The following is a 19,499-nucleotide window of genomic DNA, read 5'->3' as shown; positions in this document are numbered from 1 at the left end:
GGTAGGCGTGAGCTTTTGGCCAGAAATGGTGACTGAACTCGGGACGGGCTGGCTCTCTACAAAGGACCGCAAAACGCTTCTTGGAAACCCTCTTGAGTCGTCGACGGCTGTACGAGCGACAATGGAAGGCTTTCCTGGACCACGGGAATGAGGATGACGCTTTAGCGACGCGTTTTTGGACTTGATTTCCAGTGACGGCGACCGCTCGACAAGAGTGGCACTTCTAGACTTTATAGGAGCTAGAGAGATGGAAAAATGGTCCGACTCGTCGTCAGATAATTCTATGACTTCGTGTGCTCGGATGGGAGGCATGGGACAGAAAGAGATACGTGAAAATCGCGTTCAGCGGCGATTAAAAAAAACCTGGAACAGAACAAAGGGAGGTGAGCATTGCCGCCATAAAGATAAGAAAGAAAAACATTACCAATTCGGGAGCTGCCCTCACCGCCGTTGCCGTCGTCGATGAACTACACGGCAATACCGTCTTTAATACGCGTTATTGGCTCGGTGCCCAATCTTCTCACGGTCAACAAACCCCTGGAAATCTCGCAAATGAAACGGTCTATTGCTGCCAGTGCAGCCTGGGGTTACTACGTAGACTTTCGACTCGATATATTTCGCAGCTAGGAAAAAAAGGTACAAGGGGAAAATATGAACGGGATGGGAACGTTTGTTTTTCGATTTTCTGCACGATACTGAGGCGGTACCATTCAGCACCATGCACTCTGGGAACGATAGTCGCAGTCAGCTGATGCAGGTGAATACGAAGTTTTGAGTCGTCAAATTTCGCGATGATTTAACGTGACACAGTGTAAGGATGGAAACGCGACGCGAGAATCGGCATCCGATATCCTGGTGGAGCTAAGCGTCTGATATGGTTGGTATTCGAGCAGTGCCAGCAGGAAGCACAAGATTTGACCGCCTTTTCGCAAGGTAGACGAGTGTCGAGTGAGTTTTAAAAACGACAGAGGGTGTTCAGTAGATATCCTCGACGGTACATTTAGGCGGTACCGATCGAGCCTAAATGTGCGATATGATACTACTGTACGTGAATTCACAATTTGAATAAGACAACTGTCAAATTCAAGTCAAACTGTGAGAGAAATAAATTTCAGGGAGAAGAAGTTTTACGCGTCAAATTTATCTTTTCATAAACACGTTTAGAGGCAGATCTTTACAGATCTGCTAACCTTCGTCGAAATTTGAAAGAAATATTGGATCCTTGATTCCTCAGGAATCGGCAAAACTTCAATTGGCCTGCCCTCCAGGTCAAATAGATGCAAATGATCAGTCTCACGTGATTCCTCAAAATTTCTTTTGCTGTCGGCGCTATTACTATCCGCGGCGCCTTGGCCTGCTTACTGTCCTATATACATTCACAACTCGCGCGTCGTGCTCTACAAAAATGGGCAAGGCCTCAAAGTCTATGAAAAAGTTCGCTTCCAGTGGACAGCTCAAGAAAACCATCGAAGCGAGACGGAAGCACCAGCAAGTACGGAAGAAAGTTCAGGGGAAGAAATCCGGCAGGGCAAAGTCAAAAGTCGTCGACGACGTCGACGACGACATGGATGATGATGAGGAAGTTGAAGAGAAGCCTACTAGGAAAGGGTACGTTATGTTCAAGTTCAATACATTCATTACACTTGATAACATGATACAATAGAATGACTGTGGATGACATTTTGGGTGCTGGATTCATGGAAGGATCTGACGCCGACGGTGACCAGTCGGAGGTCCGTCTCTCTCTGCATCTGATTGAACACTTTTGATGTTTTTCGCAGGGTACGGACGACTCCGACAATGAGGAAGATGCCGCGAGTGACAACGATTCATTTGCTGATGTCGACGGCTTGGAAGATGGTTCGCTGCGCCCACGGATGAGATGTCTGGAGTCTTCTGATTCATCACTTCTCAGATGAAGGTCGAAATCACCTTACGGAATTAGCCAAACTCGCGGAAACGGATCCGGAATTCTATAAATACTTGCAGGACAACGACAAGGAGCTCCTGGACTTCAATCCTTCTGCGGACGCTGCGGACCATGGTGACCAGGACGAGGACAGCGAAGGGGACGCTGTCATGGATGAAGCCGTTGCACGTCCCATTCTTTCAAGCGACATCATTCGAGGGTGGCAGAAGGCTCTCCTCGAGGTAAATTGCATCCTTCCCACTTCTTGATCATCATTGATATTCTGTTCTGTCGTATAGCATCGATCTCTTCGTGCCCTACGTAAACTGCTTGTCGCTTTCAAGTCGGCTGTGCATATGAATGAGGAGGATCAGATGTTGGCATGGAGCATAGATAACTCTTCTGGTACGTTTTGACATATTACCTCTTCCAACAGGGCTGACATGAGAACTAGTCTACAACAAGTTGATCACCACTGCTTTGAGATTTACTCCCGTGGTCTTGGAACACCATGTGCCGTACAAGAAGTTGCCAAACGGCAAATTGTAAGGTCCTCGTCTTTACCATGTGCTTGTCGCCTTCTAACCTGAATTTCAAGTAAACCTCCTACACAAACTCAAAAGTTCAAGACTTTACAGAAACTTATATTGTCTTGTTTTCACAACATCATTCACCTCCTTTCTCAGCTCACTGACAATGAGATGATCGAGCTCGCAGTCACTGAAAGTGCCAAGATCGTTCCGTATGTAGTTAGTAGCCGTAAAACCATAAAACTTTATCTTAAAGTAAGTTACTTTTTTAGTTCTTCTTATAGCATCACTGACATTATCTACTTCAGAAATGTCTAGAATTATGGTCGAGCGCCGGAGATAGTATACGGATAGCATCCTTCCTCGCCATAAGAAGACTCGCTTCGGCCACGGATGAATCCATCCTGGACAATGTGCTCAAGGTAGTTTTTTTTCTGAACTGCACGCCTTTCGGACTTAAAGCCGATGCCAGGGAACATACCTCACTCTTGTCCGTTCCTCAAAATCCACTACCGTACATACCATCCCTGCCATCAATCTGATGAAGAATTCCGCTTCAGAGATCTTCTGCTTGGATCATGCGGCATCGTATCAACTCGCGTTTGGATATATCCGACAATTAGCCATTCATCTACGCAATAGCATGAAACTGAAATCCAAGGTACTCAGTTTTAGTGTCCTGCTATCCCGCAATCTAAAATGTAATTCTTTAGGAGTCATACAAGCAGGTATACAACTGGCAGTACGTCCATTCGATCGACTTTTGGTCGTTAGTGCTTGCCCGCGCCTGCGACGTGGATCCCGGTTCCCAGGAAGATGGCGACAGCGAACTAAAACCACTGATCTATCCTCTTGTCCAGGTTAGCCTCGGTGCCATCAAGTAGGTCGAATCCGTCGATTCATCGTTGACAAACCACTTTCTTACGGCGTCTTCAGGCTCATTTCCAGCAATAGATCATATCCGTTCCATCTGCATGTCATTCGTTCCCTGTTGCATTTAACACGGCATACACAAATCTACATTCCTATCTCGCCTTACCTTCTACCGATTCTCGCATCTACCCTGTCGTCTCCATCAAAACCAAGCACACTGAGACCTCTGGACTTTGAAGTACAGATCCGCTGCCCACAGCAGTACCAAAAGACTAGAGTTTATGTTGAGGGGTTGATCGAGGAATCGTCCTTCCTACTCGCGGAGTGGCTATCGACCGCCGCGGTGCAGGGGAGCATCGCGTTTCCTGAGATAGCCATACCCATCCTTGTCACACTAAGAAGAAGTCTGAAGGCGGCAAGGGTTGGGTCAGGGTCTGGGAAAGATCTGGGTGTCGTTAAGACTTTGATTGAGCGTATGGAGGAGAGTGCCAGGTGGGTTGAATCTCGTCGGAAGAACCTCAAAATTGCACCCGGACGACAAGGTGATGTTGATGCATGGCAGGAAGAGACCAAGGGTAAGGCTGGGGACTCACCATTGGCACGATATGTCAAGGTCCAGCGGAAAGTCCGAGAAAAAAGAAGAGAGTTGGTCGAAAAAGTATGTATTTTGTCACTTCTTCATGCGTCCGCTGCTAATCAATATCTATCTTAGGCTCGTGAAGGCAAAGCCGAAATTCTATCTGACTAGCTGACGACCGTACACGTTTCGTCGTTGCCATTACATTTAATTTGCGAGGATTTTTTTGTGATCTCTGCTCTTACGTGCCATGATTTGTATGCGCAGTTGTAATACCTGCGGTTTCAATAATCGTTGTCAAGGTTGCAACTACCCTAAAGACAGACGCCAACTATGACTGCTCAGGCACGATTTACAACGGAATTCAAAATATGCGATAACGAGACCTGAAACCCGTGGAAGTGTATATGATTCAGGGACAGAAGATATTTCCATGAATTAGTGTCAGTAAATCTTTTATGAATAGTTCCGTGACTTTCGTCCTCCGAACTTGCGGAACTTCAATGAACGTGTAACTCGTTCCTGCTTTTTCGTGCGATCTGATAGCCCAGGAAATGCGTCCGAAATGCCGGTAGCTATCGACGTGGCTTGTAGTACACAACAGTACCCTCGGGGAAACATGACCATATACCATAACAGCTGTAGAGATGGTTGAGCACCTGTATTCGGAGATACGATCAGAGTGGCTGACCCACCTGCAAAGTGGACGTCACTACCAGACGCCAAAAAAGGCCTTCCACCACGGCCGACCGATCCCTTGAGCGCTTTTCTCCATTCCTTCAACAAGTCGTGAATAATGCAGCGGTACCGAAGCGGGTTCCAAAGTTTTCGGCGACAGTGGATACTAATAAAAAAACAGCATCCAGACGGACGGAAAACAAGAGGTTCGCGGGAGAAGCGTACTTTGTTGAATACGATGTTGTTCTGGAGCGCACTAGCGGCCTCAACTGCTTGAGGCGTTAGCCTGGGATGCTTGGCTAGCGACTCGAGAAACACCGAGAGCTGAATGTGACGGAACGGATCCTGCACCCATTTTGTTGCGATAGTGGACAGATGCTGGGATAATTGGCGAGATGCGACTCGTGATGCTGCCATTTCCTGTTATTGGCTGCGACCTTTAGAACAGAAAAAACAAAAAAAGGTCGTACTGGTACCAAGTAGAGCCGGAACAGAATTTCAATTGCGGGCCGGACCCCAGATGCCGCTTTCCCGAAGGCGGCGTGAATTCAGCGTTCCCACGTCCCTTACAATTCCTCCCCTTTGAGACCAACTGAAAACACGACCTCGGCAATGTTTGTATCCTTTCTTGACGATATATTTGTTCAGCTTTTGGGGCTAGCGTGTCTTTTCAAGCTAGGCTTGGACTGTGGTTCTAGTATTACATGGACAACTTGAAAAAAAAAAAAAAGTCCTAATATAACTAACTAAGTATCGTTTCAATGATTTTTACCAAGTTTTTACATCTGAAACGCTGTTCATTTCCGAATAACTTTGTATAGAGCATTCTATTTTGTCTATTGCTGAGTCCCTTCGCATCGGCCCGCTTCAAATATTCGCTCACTGGCATGAATTTCTTCCCCCGAATGCATCGGTGAAAGGATCAAGGAACAGAACAGGTCCATTGACTTAGTATCCAGGCTTAGTGCATCTACTCTGAGCCGTACCCTGTGTTTTGTATTCTCGAAGTTTCTTGCCTCGCAACTCGTCTTCTCTCGCAAACATTTACCTATTTAGTCTGAGCTGTTTGCCACCGACGGAAGGGGTGCTGTTGACGGGGTGCTGTTGACTTTGCAATATTTTACTCATGAAGCAGGTTCTAATACTTGCGTATGGCATCCCAGTGCTATAGCCGTCATGCATGTATCCTGTATCTAGGCAGGGTTTTCCCCTCCCGTTACGGCACCATGCTGCTTCGTGGGCGACGGCGGATTGACCGGCCTAATCCGTCTCGCAGTTTACATCTTTCAGGGAAGTAAGTGACTGACTCCGCATCACACCCTTTCACCTTTCAATGAAATGACGAGTTCGCGACACCTTACTGCAGTCATCAACCTAGGGACGGAGACTGCAATGAGCACGTACCAGTGTTGTATTGAACGTTTCTAAGGTTGATCCACCACTCTCACCACCGCGTGAGTCGTTCACTGATCGCCGTGGGCATTTCGAACCACTGCCTTGTCCTGAATTTACGCTGTGCATTCGACCGGAAGTTGCCTGTTCTTGTGGTGAGATGGGACTATCGTAGTCAAATCGTAATTCTTTCCCCTTATTCCCGAGTGAGTATGGCTGGACCTGCTCTCGGACAGAGCCGACCAACGCTCAACTTGAAGTGCGTCTTCGGGAATTGCAGAATGTCTCTCACGGTTCAACGGTCATCGTTAGGACCGCCGTGCCCTGTTCTGTCTCAGATGTGCTTGTGCTAAGACAGGAGTATAGCAGGTCTGACAAGTATAACTTCCGAAGATATTCTAGAGAACATTGCTGAGCATTGGTTACCGCACTAGTATGACACGCCTTCCCCTTGTGAACGATAGATCTCGCGACCCAGTTTTTACTGTACATAACTTTTCTTCTCCCGGATAAGTTTACGATCTGATGATATATGGGAACTTTTCTTGTCGAGAGAAAGCTTTCGATGCAGTTCGTCTCAGTTTGGCGTTAAAACAACGCCTATCGGATGATCATATTGAGATTGATTTTTTTTTTTTACCAGAAGACCGGACAACCCGATTCGCTATTGTTATTGCTGTTCTGCCTAGTACTTGATTGATTGGGGCAGGATGTTCTCGTGAACATGAATGTTGGGACCATGATCCTCTTACACCCGCTGGGGTTCTCAGGCCAATGCCGTGAGCGACACTGGAATGTTGTTTCTCATTTGGGGAAATCTCATCAGCGGCAGCCAGAGAGAGGGATATCATGAACATCAATGCCATTTGATTGTCCCAGCAGGTGGAAAAAAGAACGACGAGTCCGCTCTGAGCCATTCGTTTTCGCAGCACACGCAAGCAAATTTTGAACTTGGGAAAACGTTTACAGCACAGCACTGCCACAAGGTACGGCGCGTGGCGCTTGTTTGGCGCCCAATGGCAAATGGCAAGACTGACACACTGACACTGTGCAGGTGGTCCGTCGTCGTTGTGGTCGTTGCCCTTTGCCATCATGGGCTGCTGTGGTGAGCCCAAGGATACTAATGCCGACCACGACAACGGATCAATATCTCAATATCAGCCTCAACCACTGGTAACCCAACAGCCAGGCCCTGTCCCGTATCCCAATGCCAAGAACGCGTTCCAGCCTACTCCAATCTCCCCCCCACCACCAGTACATTATGGCCAGAATGGACATGGGTCAGAGCTTCCATGGACGTCTTCGCCGTCATCTTCGCCAGTGCACAGGATGTCAATGGGCACATCGCGGCCAACGTCTGGTCACGGATTGAATGGATCTATTGACCACTCGTTTAACGAATCAATGTCGATGCGGCAGTTGCCTTTTGGGATGTCAGGAAGTCATTACTCGTTGCCAATGTCTCCGCCTCCAATGTCTACGTCGCCGCCCGCCAGAGTTGATATCGCCCCGCCGCCTTCGGATGAAGGGAAGATGTCTGTGTCGATCGACTTTGGTGCGTGTTTTGTACACTTAAATCACCTTGAGTGTTCTTAGAGGTCTATGTATGCCTTTTAGGTACTACTTTCTCTGGTGTTGTGAGTACCTCTATGAATCAGCTTGTATATTTGAACTAACCTCTTGGTAGGCTTACGGCTCGTCGAGGATTGCGGGCGGAAAAGTCCAACAAATACTAACCTGGCCTGGTTCATTCGAGACGTTCAGAAAGGTTGAGTATTCTCCCGATTCTGTTGAATATAACTAACTGATACCCATCACTAGATCCCGACTTGTTTGCTGTACGATGAAGAAGGAAGAGTATTGGCCTGGGGTTTGGAAGCTAAAAATGCAGGCCCAATTCCTGATACGCTCAAGTGTGAATGGTTCAAACTATTCCTGGAGCCTCGAGCCCTTCGGGACGAATCTGCCGTAGATCCACGGTTGCCACCGCTTCCAGTACGCACTCGTCTCATTTTCGTTTCGCCCTGGCATCAAATTAATATTCTCCTAGCCTGGCAAAAAAGCGATAGATCTCATCATTGACTTTTTGAGCTGCTTATGGGAATATGCTAAGGAGCAGATAACACGGGAAATTGGCGCCGTAGCTGATCTTAGTATGTCGTATTTCAATTGCGTTTGCGCTAAGCGCTAGTCTGACAATTGATGGTTCTCAAAGATACAGCTGATGTGTGGCTGACCGTCCCAGCAGCATGGGACGCTAAGGGATGTGACATCATGCGCGATGCAGCTATTTCTGCTGGCCTTGTACAAAGCGCCCGCGCAGGAGATAGGGATTGGAGGGACCGACTCAGAATTATCACAGAACCGGAGGCCGCGGCAGTTCACTGCGCACATCTTACAGATCTCCACAAACTCAAGCCGTCGCAGAATTTCATTGTCTGTGATGCCGGTGGAGGAACGGTCGATCTTGCCGTATACAAGGTACGCCTTCCGAGTAGGAGTCTCCGCTTTGTTTCTCGAGACATATCTCCCCGGCTTTTGCCCTCTAGATAATTGGCCAGATGACCAATCTTGAGATCGCTGAAATTTCTGCAAGATCGGGTGCGAATTGTGGTAGTCTTTTCCTGGACCTTCGGTTCAGGGAGCTAGTCAAGACGGTAAGCAGCTATCTATCTATTCTTCCTTTGTGTATCTCTAACCAACGCAATGGTGAGTAGCTCCTTGCCGACCACCCGGCACATCTTGACGCAGCATCACTTGCTAACTTTAGTCAGTGTCTTTATGTTCATTATATGATATCATCCCTTGACGGTCGTTGGATCTAGTGCATTCGTTCAGTGAGACCGACAAGCTTGATTATGGCGGCATATCTGACGATGGTAAGTTAACGGGTGTTCACAAAGTTTTTTTTTCCTCCGCCGCCACTGACGTATAATGGCGAACATAGAGAACATGTTCCATTTTACCTGTTTCAATGTCGAGGACCCCAACGATCCTTCTGTAGGATTGATTAATGGACAACTCTCGATCCCAGGAGCCCTTTTACGGCGTGAAGTGTACCGTTTATATTTTACTCGGAGCCCTTTTTTAGTATTAACGCCAATCTTGTAAAGCTTTGATCCCGTCGTTGAACAGGTACGTTTTCATTTAAACATTACCTCATGCGTAACTCACCGCTCACGCGTCAGGTTCTGGCCTTGATCGAAGACCAGACTTTGAAAGTCGATCAACGGATCGATGCCCTTCTACTTGTGGGAGGATTTGCAGCAAGTGAGTATTTGAAACAGAGAGTCGAGGTAATTTATGATTATCTTTCGCTGCATGAGAGTCAAGAGTTGACTCGTATAACACTGTAAAGGAACGATTTTCTCCCCGTATTCGAGTGATTGCTCGGCCCGTAGACGCTGATACGGCTACTCTACGAGGGGCGGCTCGGTATGGTTTGGCTCGTAGGCCACTCGTGTCCAGTGTGATCGCGCCACGGTCCTACATCATGAAAGTCCGTCTGTCTGCTTATATTGTCGTTACCCACGATTTACGTTAGTTCATGAATAGGTCAAGTTGCCTGCTGACCAGGAAGACTGGCAGAAGCGTCCCGCGTATATCAAAACCAATGACGCAGGTGTTCCCATTTGTGAAAATAGGTACGTCGTGACTTCTTCCCGGGATACATAGTGACTCTTTAAGTTACCGGCGGCTAGGCTGCAATATCTGGTGCAAAAAGGAGCAATCCTTCGGAAAGGGTGGGGCATTTTAAGCTTTTTTTTTTTTTTTCTTGTGCGCCACTAATACCAATTTCTAGACAACGGCTGACAACGAAGTTTTGGTGAGCGCTCTGTGGCTGTGGCTGTGGATGAATGAACCCTGACCGTCGAACAAGTAAATTCTCGCAAACCGTACAAGGTATGCATGATCACTGCCACACACGTTTATATTCATTTCATATCATATCCGGCAGATTCGGCGTTCGTGGCCGTCATGTTCACAAGCGAGGCGGACAAAATTATGCGGTATACAGATGAAGGAGAAACCACCGAGCTCTGCAAATGGACTGTGGACCTATCATCGCTGCCGGCGTTTCAACAAGGCGCCAGGCAGGGTGGTGGTTTCTATACAGGTGGGAAGCTCCAATCATCAAGATTCATCGTACACTGACGTTAGTGAACCAGAATTTGAACTCGGATTGGAATTGGATAGCGCGGAAGTGCGGGGTATACTTCTGTATGATAACCAAGTTTGGGGCCAGTAAGTGAGATTAACTGTGGCCGGAGATCGTGGCGCTCACACTTGTGTGTGTGTGAAGGGTTACATTCGACTTTCTGAATTAGGAGAAGGCTCTGTTTTGATGGACAGATGTATATATAACAAGCTATGTTGTGGTGAATGGTACACGGGAACGCGTTGTCCCGGAGTCGTGTCGTCTGGCATCGAACCTGCTGCTTCGCGGATTGAAGCAAAAGCGTCATATGATGGGGGGTGAGAGATTTTGATCCATCCGTCGCCATCGCATGGACGAGGAGACATATTCCGAAGAGAGCTTATGTTGACAAGTAGTCGATATTGGGGCTAGGTACCTTGATCACGTATGATATTGCGCAATGGGTGAGAGTCAGATCACACCGGGCCAAACCGATGTCGCACACAGCACAGTCCATGCTGTGGGTCCATCCCATTCGGCTTCGTTAAGCGGCTCCTATGCTATTATTGATCCACCCTTTTTAAGCAATTTTTTTTATTTGTTTCTAATGTCTTGGCTTATCGAGCGTGCCTGCCTGTCGGCTTGCCCGACACATAAGGCTTTGGAGATGTCGGATCCGGCCAATGCCGCAAATGGGTCGGCCATTCCCAGATATCCTCTCCCGATCCCGCAATAAAAATCGATCGAGTAGTCATCACATCAACGGTCACGATTCCTATAAAGCCATGGCAAATAGTTTCGTCGCCCTCTCGCCCTCTCATGGCTCTCTCTAACTTATCCCCGGACCACCTCTATGCTCTCCTCGCACCCATTACTGTCCCCCCTTCCTCCTCCCGCGGCAAATTCAGCAACTGGGGCCAGACCTTTCATTGCACCCCTCTAGCCATCTTCGAGCCGGAGAGCGAATACCAATGCGAACTTATCCTCGAGTTGGCCCGCCGCGAGAACAAGGTCGTCCGTGCCGCTGGAATAGGCCATAGCCCCAGCGATATTGCCTGCACAAAGGAATTTATGTTGCGCACTCAAAAGCTTAACCGTGTGTTATCGGTGAGGTTATCTATTTGTTTTTCATCCTGATGGGGTTATTCCAAATTTCTAACTGGTTTCCCTTACCCCCCTCCCCCCCCTGTAGGTCAATGTCGAAAAACGTACTGCTACCGTACAAGCAGGGATAACCCTCAACGAATTACACGCACACCTGGCGAATCACGGACTTGCCATGATGAACGTCGGGTCTATCTCTGACCAGACCGTGGGCGGTATCGTAACCACTGCAACACACGGTTCTGGCGTGACATATGGTGTCATTTCGACCCATGTAATGTCTCTCAAGCTTTTGTTGGCCGATGGCACCTACGTGACGTGCTCACGGCACGAGCGACCCGACCTATTTGTCGCATCCATATGCGGCCTGGGTACCACGGGTCTCATTCTGAACGTCGAGTTGGAGGTGGAACCGGCATTTAGGCTCAAGGAGGTTGCCATCACTCAGCCTTTCCAAGACGTTATCCAAAACCTGGATGAAATCGCGCACGCCGCAGAGCATGTGCGACTCGCTTGGATCCCAGCAGCCGATCGGATACGGGTTGGCTTGATGAATCGGACACAAGAGGTACGTTCGCTTTGCTTTGTCCGACCGTCGCCCGTCCCATGCCTGAACTATCATATTTTATTATTTTTTTAAAAAATTCAGGACAAGACGCCGGCGGGAAGTTGGCTCTTGGAAGTGTTCCTGGGATTCTACGTGTTGGAGTTTATTCTATTCCTTGGCCGTTTCTTCTCATCTATCAACAACTTCGCTGGGCTATTTTTTTGCTGGCTGAGTGGGTCAAAGTCGGTCCGGGTCGACGACAGTTATCGTATTTTTAATCTGGACTGTCTCGTGAGTCTATCTCAGTCTCTACCTTTCAGCGCTTCTCTCATTGTTTATCTGTACAGTTCCTGCAATATACAACCGAGTGGGCTATACCGTACACGAGAAGCCAAGAGTGTTTGCGTGAATTACATGCTTGGTTGAGCCAGGAATTTGGCGATCCGAATGGGTTGAGGCCCCACTTTCCCATAGAGATTCGCTTTTCTGCCGCGGACGATATCTGGCTGAGCCCCAGCCAGGGCCAAAAGACGTGTTGGATTGGAATAGTCCAGTTCAAGTGCGTTCTGACGCTATCGGCTCTGACCCATTGCTTAACTTATTGCATACAGACCCTACGGACTATACGTCCCTTATAAAAAGCTTTTTGATGGTTTCGAAGCCATCCTAGCCCGTCATGGCGGCAGGCCTCATTGGGCCAAGGCACATTCACTGCGTCGAGAAAAGTTGCGCAGTCTCTATCCTCACTTTGACGACTTTATTCGCGTTCTCGAAGATGTAGACCCTTGCGGGCTATTCCGAAACGAATACATTCGACGACACTTTTTCGATGGCCAAGCAGATGGGCGAATATTCAAATTGCGACAGTAATGGTGATGGTGTGTGTGTGTGTGTGGATCGATCTTGGATCTTGGTTTCTTCCCCTTTGTTCGACATATTCCCAAAGTACAGCCCTTTATAATTCCTAAAGTACCACATATTACGAATAGTAGCTTTACGTGGCGAAGAACCACCTTCAAAACTGTGCAATATTACACCCCTAGTTGTTCTCTGATGGATTCTCGTACGAGACGTTCGTATTCGGGACGATTGTCTCGGTAAAGCTTGCAGCAGTCGATATTTGCGCCACTCTCGAGGTTTGGCTCTTTGAAGAGAGACGATCGGTGCTGTGGTTAACGCAGTGGGAGTAATGCGAGACTTACCAGCTAGCATCGAGATAACGCTAAGAAGGACCTTTTCCATGCTCTGCACCGGGCTCCATCGCTCTGAGGCTTGTTCGTACATTGTAGGGTCATCGCCGGGGGTATGCAGGATCGAGATGCACACGTTCCCATCTGGATAGACTGGAATATACCAATCAATGGTTAACAGCGGCCGGACCACGGAGAGCAAACGCACTATTAGGGTGGAACAAGGGAGGTTCGAATTTCATTTTGAAAGGGGATAAGGGGTAGTCGGTTGGCTGAAATGAGCGCTAAATTGAAACTGCTAAAAGACTAAGTGCCAGTGACTTACAAACGTCAGTTTCGCAGAAAATACTCCTCCTTCCTGTGAATTCCCATCTAGATCTGTGAGCTGCGCAGCGGGCAAAGCATGGGACATACAAAAGGCGTCTCCTTCGGGCCCACGATGAGAGCCTCCCAAGTAAAGAAATCTGGACAGGCAATTGATTAACATGGTGTTGCCTCCAAGTGGTGCCGTCCAACCTGATTCAGATATGGGACCTAATGCGCGCTGTTACATGTCGACCGGAAAATAGCAAAGAACGCTGAAACGTGGACACACCGGCCGTGAACATGCCATCTGGCGAGCCTGAAAAAGGGAACAAGGTCGATTTACTGGGTATTCAGCCACAGAAATGAACAGGAACTACCTACCTCCCGAGGTGAGCTGCTTGTACTCCGTCATCAGTCGGCGCAAGGCCGTAGCACTATTGGAGCCTCTTGCATTCATCTTTCAATTCGTGGAGGCAGTCCCAGGATAATGGGTGATGGTGGTCACGAGTAAAAGAACACTGCACCGCTAATGACAAATTTCGTCTCGAGATAACATGACGCATTCAATGGTAAGACTACAAGTGGATTAATACACAATACATTATCTTCCCTGCCCGGGCCTCATGCATCAGCCAAGATCAGCCTAGGAACCACATTCATCGCCATCAACTGTTCGAGGTCGTCAGTGGACTCCTCGCACCGTCATCGCTGACGCAGTAGCTCACCTCCTGGAATAGCAATTTCGCAGCATACGGAATCGTCAATTGTGCCATCTTCTTGGAACTCTTGCAGTACGTGCACCAGCCATTGTACCCCATCAGCCCACATTCCTGGCAGGCGTTCACCTCGAATTTGTCCGACGATATCATCAGACGCTCGAGCAGAAGCTGCGTTGCACCATATCCTATCAAACAGTCCCGCTCCATCTCCCCCAAGCGCAGCCCTCCTTCACGAGACCTTCCTTCTGTGGGTTGCCGGGTCAGCGTCGCTCTCGGGCCTCTGTAACAAGGGACCAAGGTAAGTGAATAACAATCGATGAGCTATTCAGGAACTACGAGACCTCGCCCTGGCATGCATTTTGTCCATCACCATGTGCTCTAGATGTGCGTCAAATCCACAAACACGAGTCTTTAGTATAGAAAGACGCACTGAGTTTCTGGTAATATGGCTCAGTACGGAGCCTCAGTACTTCCGATCGATAAAGTCTTGCTTACCTGGTAGTAAATGGGCCCAAAGTAGACATACGCCTCCATTGGCTCTCCAGTGATGCCGCTCGTCAGCATATCCTTACCACCATAACTGAATCCGTTCTCAATCAATATCCGGCTCATGTCCTCTACCTATGGATCATTACTCAGTATTCATTTCCGAGGGACACAGCAGCCAAACAAACCTTCGAGCCACCAAAGGCAGTTCCGTACTGGAGCTTCCCGCACAACGTTCCCGCCTAGTTACCGATCAAGATACAGCGCTTAACCAAGCAATGAGTTTTACCTTCCCAGCAAGAAGTTCGATCATCTTCCCAACAGTCATTCGCGACGGGAACCCGTGAGGGTTCATAATCGTATCTGTCAAGCAGCTGCGATGAGTATCATTCTATTGCACCACTCCCAATCAGTCGCTCACCAGGATTGATCCCTTGGTCATTGAAAGGCATATCTTCCTGGTTCACAATTAGCCCGCAGACACCTTTCTGTCCATGCCTCGACGAAAACTTGTCTCCCAGTTCGGGCCTCCGCGTCTGGCGGATCAACACTTTGATGAGGGTCTGATCATTCTCTGTGTCACTGATCATGACTTTGTCGATATTACCCGCGACGGGAGACTTGTATGTCATCGGTGTGTTCTTGTAGGGCACCGAGGCCGCTTGACCTGTGAACGTATTATCTGTAGCATTCGTCGGAGACTGTTTGTTCACGTAGACGTCACCCGGATCAACACGCTCCCCAACACCTGCAAGGCCGTCCGGCTGAATGATATCATACTTTTTGGCAGTCTGCCCTGTCTCGTCCTGCGGTGCATCGGCCAACCGATCAAATCTAAAAATAAGGAGTTAAGGATGATAAAATTCCCGGCGATATGATGCGTCAGAGGAGCACGTACGTTCCGTTAGGATACTTTCGAATTAGAGTCGCATTCTTTCTCAGTACTTGACATCGGCCATAACCACGATCTAGACTGGCCTGTAAAAAAAGTTCAGTAATATGCGCTTTGACCGAATTAATCCGCAGTGACCTTGTTTAAGATGAGAGCGTCCTCGATGTCATAACCGGAGTAACTCATGACAGCCAGGGTAGCATTTTGACCTGCAGGAAGACGATCATATCCGACTAGTTCGATAGTTTTCGTTTTGACCATTGGCTGTTGAGGATATACAGATAGGTACAGCAGTGTGTCGATTCGATTTAGTTGATTGTAACCAATCGCACCAATCGCTTGTTTACCCATAGCGCATTGATAGGTATTCCGAGGCGATTGGTTATGATGCGGATAGGGGATCAGCCCGGCAACGGCGCCAAGCAGTGTAAATGGCTCGATTTCCAGATGAGTCGTCGTAGGCACGATGTCGGCTTCGTAAAGTGCGATGTACGCGTCGTTTTCCTCATTGACATCGAGGTATTCAACCAGCCCCTTGCGCAAAAAGTCATCAAAGGTGGCTTTACCCTTCTTGAGATACTGAAAGTTGCGATCAGACTTGGGAAAAACCACGAGTGAAGAAGACAAGTTCTTTACCGAGATATGCTCCGACGTAATCCGCGGACGCCCATGTTCGACAATAACCAGAGGTCGACAAATGCGACCTCCATCGCTTGCTATATGCACAGCCCGGTGGTGATGATTAATATAAATGCTCACAAACTCGCTGATTCTCCTCGCGCGCCGCAGCTTCCGAAACTGTGCAACGAAACGAGCGGGATATCGAGTCAGACCGATAATAGTTCCGTTCACATTGACGACGAACGTGTGGGGTCCGTATATCTCTGTACCCGTTGCCAGAGTGATGTCTGAGGGAACAACAATTAGGCATTGACGGACAAAGCCAGAGAAGTCTATTTCGAGATCTCACCTTCGACTCCCAACATAAAGGCGAGACGGACGATTGGCCCCTCTTCCACATCGGTGGTGATGTGGGTCATCAAGGCCAGATTTTTGACTAGACCACAAGCCTCGCCTTCGGGAGTATCACTTGGGCATAGCATGCCCCATTGACTTGGCTGTAACGCCCGAGGACCACTAACTTTTCGAGTCTTCTCAAACTGCGAAGAGATGCGGGTCATCATCCCTAGGGCAGAGATGAAGCTGAGCCGGCTGAGGACATGGGTCACACCAGCACGCTCCATCTTGAACCGTTTCAGCGACCAATTCCCGGTAGATATCGCGCGAACAAAGCCGGCAGTGAGATGGTCGCCTTGAAATTGCATGGTAGTAAACGCGTCAAATTCATTGGTCCGTGAAGGCTTCTTGAGGACTTTGTCGATAGCAGATTTAAGATTTGCATTGTACGTTTTAAACAGATCTTCGAACAGAAGCGCGAGAAGCTGGCCCGCCCTGTGATCTATTAGCAACAAGTTACGAGATCACCAAGTAGGCAGCGTGTGATCACGTACAATTCTAATCGCTTATTGCCCACATAATCACGATCATCTACCATCTTCTCGTCATCCATGGCCATCAAAACACGGCGGGTCATGGTGGCGACGAAGATAGCTTTCGCTCTGAAGTCGAGACCACTGACTGGGACATGTGCCAAAACAATCGTGGCTAGAGCTTCCAACGCCTCCTCCCATGCCGGTCTACGGGGCCCCATCACACGCCGATTTATTTTGACGCGGCTGCCAATATACTCCAATGCCTGATGGCGGGTGAACACGCCAAGCTTGGCGGCGTCTTCTAGGTTGGCGGAGAATGCGGCTTTGTAGGATTCTGTGTTACCAGCAGTCAACAGAAGGATTTCCTTGTCGGATTGGACACCGAGAGCTTTCAGGGCAATCGCAATGGGAACATCTTCATGAATTGAGTTATGTCGAAGGTAAATCCGACCTTTTTTAGTGGCGACGTATGTTTTTGATTTGAGACCACCATGTGTAGACCTTTACTCCGCCGAAAAGTTATAGGAGATGCCTGGACATGAACATGGACTCACGATGTGCAGGAAGCCTGGACAACACCTTTGACAGGATCAGTTTCTACAATAATCCGATTTTTGCTGAGCTGTTCTTGGACCAAAATGACTTTCTCGGTTCCTTTGACCACAAAATATCCTCCAGGGTCCAGCGGACACTCTTTCATGCGCGCAAGCTCGGCTTCTGATCGGCCAGTGAGCACACACTTGCTGCTTCTCAGCATGATGGGGATTCGACCGATGTTGACGTTGCGTTGGATAACGTTTTTGCCACGGACGTACTGGATAGTGACCATAATAGGAGCGCTGTATGTGATGTCGCGTAACCGACATTCGTGGGGAGTGACGCGCTTGTCCACGGCCTCGACTTCATTTCGGTCTGGAAAGCCGACATTGATGTCGGTGAACTTGAGCCAGAAGCGAGGGTCGACGTCGGAAGTAATTTTATTGTTTGCCTTGACAATATTTTTGATGTCAACGTTAACAAAGTAATTGAAGGAATCGATGTGCTGCTTTACGAGACCTTTCACTTTGAGAAAAGCAGGCAACAATAACCATTTGTCCTGCATGTTAGCTTTGGTGGACCGTAATGGGCAAGAAGTGTAGATGGACGCACCTCAACGCTCCGTATGGGATCCGTAAGTCCCAAGCCCCGCCAATTGGACCGGTTGAGCTGGTCCCACTCTTCTTCATCGTCGTGAATATCCATGACCCGAAAAAATCAGATACGAGAAAAGAACAATCCTTGTCCTCAAAAGATAAACGGAGCGAGAAGACAAGCCGTATGTGCGTTATAGCACGCTCTAGCTTTGGTCGCTGCAGTCGTTAATAGGGGTCGTCGTCGCCGTCGTCTTCTGTGTCCCAGATGCCGGCTTCGCGTCGATAAATGTCATGTGATCTGGGACTCGGCGCGGATACGGTCCCGGAGTTTCCATCTTGATCTTTCACTCTTCTTTCCTCTGAAACAGCACTTTGCATCTGCCTCTCTCATCGCGACGGATCGCAATATTGCACCATGTCCAAGCCTTCTACACCGACACAGAACGCCTCCAATACCTTGCTTCTTCGTCGTCAGCTTAACGAACTCACCAAGCACCCTGTAGAGGGTTTCTCCGCTGGTCAGTGGCACCGTTCTCTGAGTAAATTTCCAGAGTTGAAATATACATGTAGGACTAGTCGACGATGATAACATGTTTGAATGGGAAATCATGATCATTGGGTGCGTGTTGGCATTGTCGCCTCTCGCTGATCTCTGAATACCGTATGCAGACCTGCCGACACAATCTAGTGCATAGTCTCCTTCCTTCTTTTTGTACATTTGATAGACTGTATCTTCAGCGAAGGTGGTTTCTTCAAGGCTCGGCTGACGTTTCCTTCTGAGTACCCTCTGCTACCACCCAAAATGCGTTTTGTGACACCCATGTGGCATCCCAACAGTGAGTACCTGTTCAGTGAGACTACCACTATGCCGACCGTCGTATCCAGTCTATCCCGATGGAGTCGTCTGCATTTCTATCCTTGTAAGATCCTCTTCTGCGTACCCAACATCGCATCTCATCTAGTCAATCAGCATAATCCAGGCGAGGATCAATATGGATATGAAGACGCTGGTGAACGATGGATGCCTGTTCACACCGTCGAGACTATCGTATGCGTTCCCGGCTCTTCCTGGTTCTATCATGACTTACTGCTCTATAGCTTGTTAGCGTTATCTCTCTTCTTTCTTCTGACACACCAAATCTTGACAGTCCCGCGAACGTTGATGCCGCGAAGGAAGTCAGGACCGATCCTGAAGGTATGATTATGTCGCCGCCCTCTATAGCATGGCGCTGACTGGATCACAACCTCAGGTTACAAGAAGAAAGTCCGAAGACTGGTACGCCGAAGCGCTGAAGAGGCATTTGATTAAGTGTGGCGCAGCTGGAATATGGACGCGTTTGTGGACGGCGGAATCATGTCAGAGCAACGCGCTACATCTCCATACAACATCTCCTATTACTTCACTCTGGCTGTGGTTCACCAATGACAATTAAATATTTACTTTTTAAAAAAATCTTTTTGCATGTTGTCCTGCTCCATGTGTCCCAGTATTTCACAGTCTGAATGAGTCCCCTCTGAGAGCTATATGACAA

General features: G+C 48.4%; 7 protein-coding genes across 7 annotated transcripts; 4 read left to right on the top strand and 3 right to left on the bottom strand.

Annotated features, from left to right (window-relative positions):
- Positions 1 to 1,324: 1,324 nt before the first annotated feature.
- On the top strand, positions 1,325 to 4,376 carry BT62DRAFT_993535 (Noc2-domain-containing protein). The gene is made up of 12 exons (XM_043190413.1): positions 1,325 to 1,608; positions 1,664 to 1,733; positions 1,782 to 1,860; positions 1,916 to 2,151; positions 2,209 to 2,314; positions 2,364 to 2,454; positions 2,508 to 2,694; positions 2,748 to 2,861; positions 2,912 to 3,100; positions 3,153 to 3,319; positions 3,376 to 3,970; positions 4,025 to 4,376. The coding sequence occupies exons 1-12, from the start codon at positions 1,406 to 1,408 to the stop codon at positions 4,058 to 4,060; spliced, it is 2,073 nt and encodes a 690-aa protein (XP_043040740.1). The 5' UTR covers positions 1,325 to 1,405; the 3' UTR covers positions 4,061 to 4,376.
- BT62DRAFT_1075321 (uncharacterized protein) lies at positions 4,168 to 5,000 on the bottom strand. The gene is made up of 3 exons (XM_043179108.1): positions 4,793 to 5,000; positions 4,585 to 4,733; positions 4,168 to 4,528 (listed from the first exon to the last, which is right to left on the bottom strand). Exons 1-2 carry the CDS (start codon positions 4,982 to 4,984, stop codon positions 4,602 to 4,604), a joined length of 324 nt encoding a protein of 107 aa, XP_043040739.1. The 5' UTR covers positions 4,985 to 5,000; the 3' UTR covers positions 4,168 to 4,528; positions 4,585 to 4,601.
- A 2,369-nt stretch (positions 5,001 to 7,369) lies between these two features.
- On the top strand, positions 7,370 to 10,672 carry BT62DRAFT_1018565 (actin-like ATPase domain-containing protein; the record flags this gene model as incomplete). The annotated part of the gene is made up of 19 exons (XM_043178247.1): positions 7,370 to 7,514; positions 7,577 to 7,596; positions 7,647 to 7,727; positions 7,781 to 7,954; positions 8,010 to 8,112; positions 8,175 to 8,440; positions 8,509 to 8,616; positions 8,677 to 8,728; positions 8,785 to 8,838; positions 8,907 to 9,015; positions 9,073 to 9,094; positions 9,148 to 9,255; positions 9,318 to 9,458; positions 9,515 to 9,603; positions 9,661 to 9,702; positions 9,762 to 9,785; positions 9,840 to 9,862; positions 9,918 to 10,076; positions 10,129 to 10,672. 19 exons carry the CDS (start codon positions 7,370 to 7,372, stop codon positions 10,206 to 10,208), a joined length of 1,800 nt encoding a protein of 599 aa, XP_043040738.1. The 3' UTR covers positions 10,209 to 10,672.
- A 125-nt stretch (positions 10,673 to 10,797) lies between these two features.
- Positions 10,798 to 12,805, top strand: BT62DRAFT_931074 (L-gulonolactone D-arabinono-1,4-lactone oxidase). The gene is made up of 5 exons (XM_043186058.1): positions 10,798 to 11,204; positions 11,290 to 11,769; positions 11,851 to 12,039; positions 12,096 to 12,307; positions 12,360 to 12,805. The coding sequence occupies exons 1-5, from the start codon at positions 10,917 to 10,919 to the stop codon at positions 12,616 to 12,618; spliced, it is 1,428 nt and encodes a 475-aa protein (XP_043040737.1). The 5' UTR covers positions 10,798 to 10,916; the 3' UTR covers positions 12,619 to 12,805.
- Positions 12,617 to 13,798, bottom strand: BT62DRAFT_967097 (ubiquitin-conjugating enzyme). Its single transcript, XM_043188850.1, has 8 exons — positions 13,626 to 13,798; positions 13,534 to 13,560; positions 13,455 to 13,472; positions 13,353 to 13,402; positions 13,264 to 13,296; positions 13,147 to 13,210; positions 12,951 to 13,091; positions 12,617 to 12,892 (listed from the first exon to the last, which is right to left on the bottom strand). Exons 1-8 carry the CDS (start codon positions 13,699 to 13,701, stop codon positions 12,780 to 12,782), a joined length of 522 nt encoding a protein of 173 aa, XP_043040736.1. The 5' UTR covers positions 13,702 to 13,798; the 3' UTR covers positions 12,617 to 12,779.
- Positions 13,761 to 18,219, bottom strand: BT62DRAFT_967095 (beta and beta-prime subunits of DNA dependent RNA-polymerase). The gene is made up of 15 exons (XM_043188849.1): positions 17,984 to 18,219; positions 17,389 to 17,930; positions 16,853 to 17,335; positions 16,312 to 16,793; positions 15,978 to 16,249; positions 15,480 to 15,920; positions 15,348 to 15,427; positions 14,871 to 15,283; positions 14,739 to 14,812; positions 14,638 to 14,691; positions 14,459 to 14,584; positions 14,394 to 14,400; positions 14,305 to 14,341; positions 13,970 to 14,243; positions 13,761 to 13,913 (listed from the first exon to the last, which is right to left on the bottom strand). Exons 1-15 carry the CDS (start codon positions 18,074 to 18,076, stop codon positions 13,866 to 13,868), a joined length of 3,426 nt encoding a protein of 1,141 aa, XP_043040735.1. The 5' UTR covers positions 18,077 to 18,219; the 3' UTR covers positions 13,761 to 13,865.
- Positions 18,220 to 18,382: 163 nt separating this feature from the next.
- On the top strand, positions 18,383 to 19,276 carry BT62DRAFT_967091 (ubiquitin-conjugating enzyme; the record flags this gene model as incomplete). Its single annotated transcript, XM_043188848.1, has 8 exons — positions 18,383 to 18,485; positions 18,538 to 18,586; positions 18,637 to 18,654; positions 18,706 to 18,803; positions 18,853 to 18,887; positions 18,938 to 19,015; positions 19,066 to 19,162; positions 19,218 to 19,276. 8 exons carry the CDS (start codon positions 18,383 to 18,385, stop codon positions 19,274 to 19,276), a joined length of 537 nt encoding a protein of 178 aa, XP_043040734.1.
- Between the last annotated feature and the right edge of the window lie 223 nt (positions 19,277 to 19,499).

Source organism: Guyanagaster necrorhizus (assembly GCF_019112545.1).
Source record: "Guyanagaster necrorhizus MCA 3950 unplaced genomic scaffold BT62scaffold_10, whole genome shotgun sequence".
NCBI lineage: Eukaryota > Fungi > Basidiomycota > Agaricomycetes > Agaricales > Physalacriaceae > Guyanagaster > Guyanagaster necrorhizus.
This window is presented reverse-complemented; position numbering and strand designations above follow the sequence as displayed.

Bases quoted from the DNA above. Each gene is read 5' to 3' on its own strand.
- BT62DRAFT_993535 (XM_043190413.1), top strand. From the start codon at position 1,406: ATGGGCAAGGCCTCAAAGTCTATGAAAAAGTTCGCTTCCAGTGGACAG. The intron at 2,152-2,208 runs GTAAATTGCATC...TCTGTCGTATAG, and splicing joins GGCAGAAGGCTCTCCTCGAG to CATCGATCTCTTCGTGCCCT. The intron at 3,971-4,024 runs GTATGTATTTTG...TATCTATCTTAG, and splicing joins GAAGAGAGTTGGTCGAAAAA to GCTCGTGAAGGCAAAGCCGA.
- BT62DRAFT_1075321 (XM_043179108.1), bottom strand. From the start codon at position 4,984: ATGGCAGCATCACGAGTCGCATCTCGCCAATTATCCCAGCATCTGTCC. The intron at 4,734-4,792 runs GTACGCTTCTCC...TTTTTTTATTAG, and splicing joins ACAACATCGTATTCAACAAA to TATCCACTGTCGCCGAAAAC.
- BT62DRAFT_931074 (XM_043186058.1), top strand. From the start codon at position 10,917: ATGGCTCTCTCTAACTTATCCCCGGACCACCTCTATGCTCTCCTCGCA. The intron at 11,770-11,850 runs GTACGTTCGCTT...TAAAAAATTCAG, and splicing joins TGATGAATCGGACACAAGAG to GACAAGACGCCGGCGGGAAG. The intron at 12,308-12,359 runs GTGCGTTCTGAC...TATTGCATACAG, and splicing joins ATTGGAATAGTCCAGTTCAA to ACCCTACGGACTATACGTCC.
- BT62DRAFT_967097 (XM_043188850.1), bottom strand. From the start codon at position 13,701: ATGAATGCAAGAGGCTCCAATAGTGCTACGGCCTTGCGCCGACTGATG. The intron at 13,561-13,625 runs GTAGGTAGTTCC...TCCCTTTTTCAG, and splicing joins CAAGCAGCTCACCTCGGGAG to GCTCGCCAGATGGCATGTTC. The intron at 12,893-12,950 runs GTAAGTCTCGCA...CTCTCTTCAAAG, and splicing joins CGTTATCTCGATGCTAGCTG to AGCCAAACCTCGAGAGTGGC.
- BT62DRAFT_967095 (XM_043188849.1), bottom strand. From the start codon at position 18,076: ATGGATATTCACGACGATGAAGAAGAGTGGGACCAGCTCAACCGGTCC. The intron at 16,250-16,311 runs GTGAGATCTCGA...TTGTTCCCTCAG, and splicing joins CTTTATGTTGGGAGTCGAAG to ACATCACTCTGGCAACGGGT. The intron at 14,244-14,304 runs GTCTCGTAGTTC...CCCTTGTTACAG, and splicing joins AAAATGCATGCCAGGGCGAG to AGGCCCGAGAGCGACGCTGA.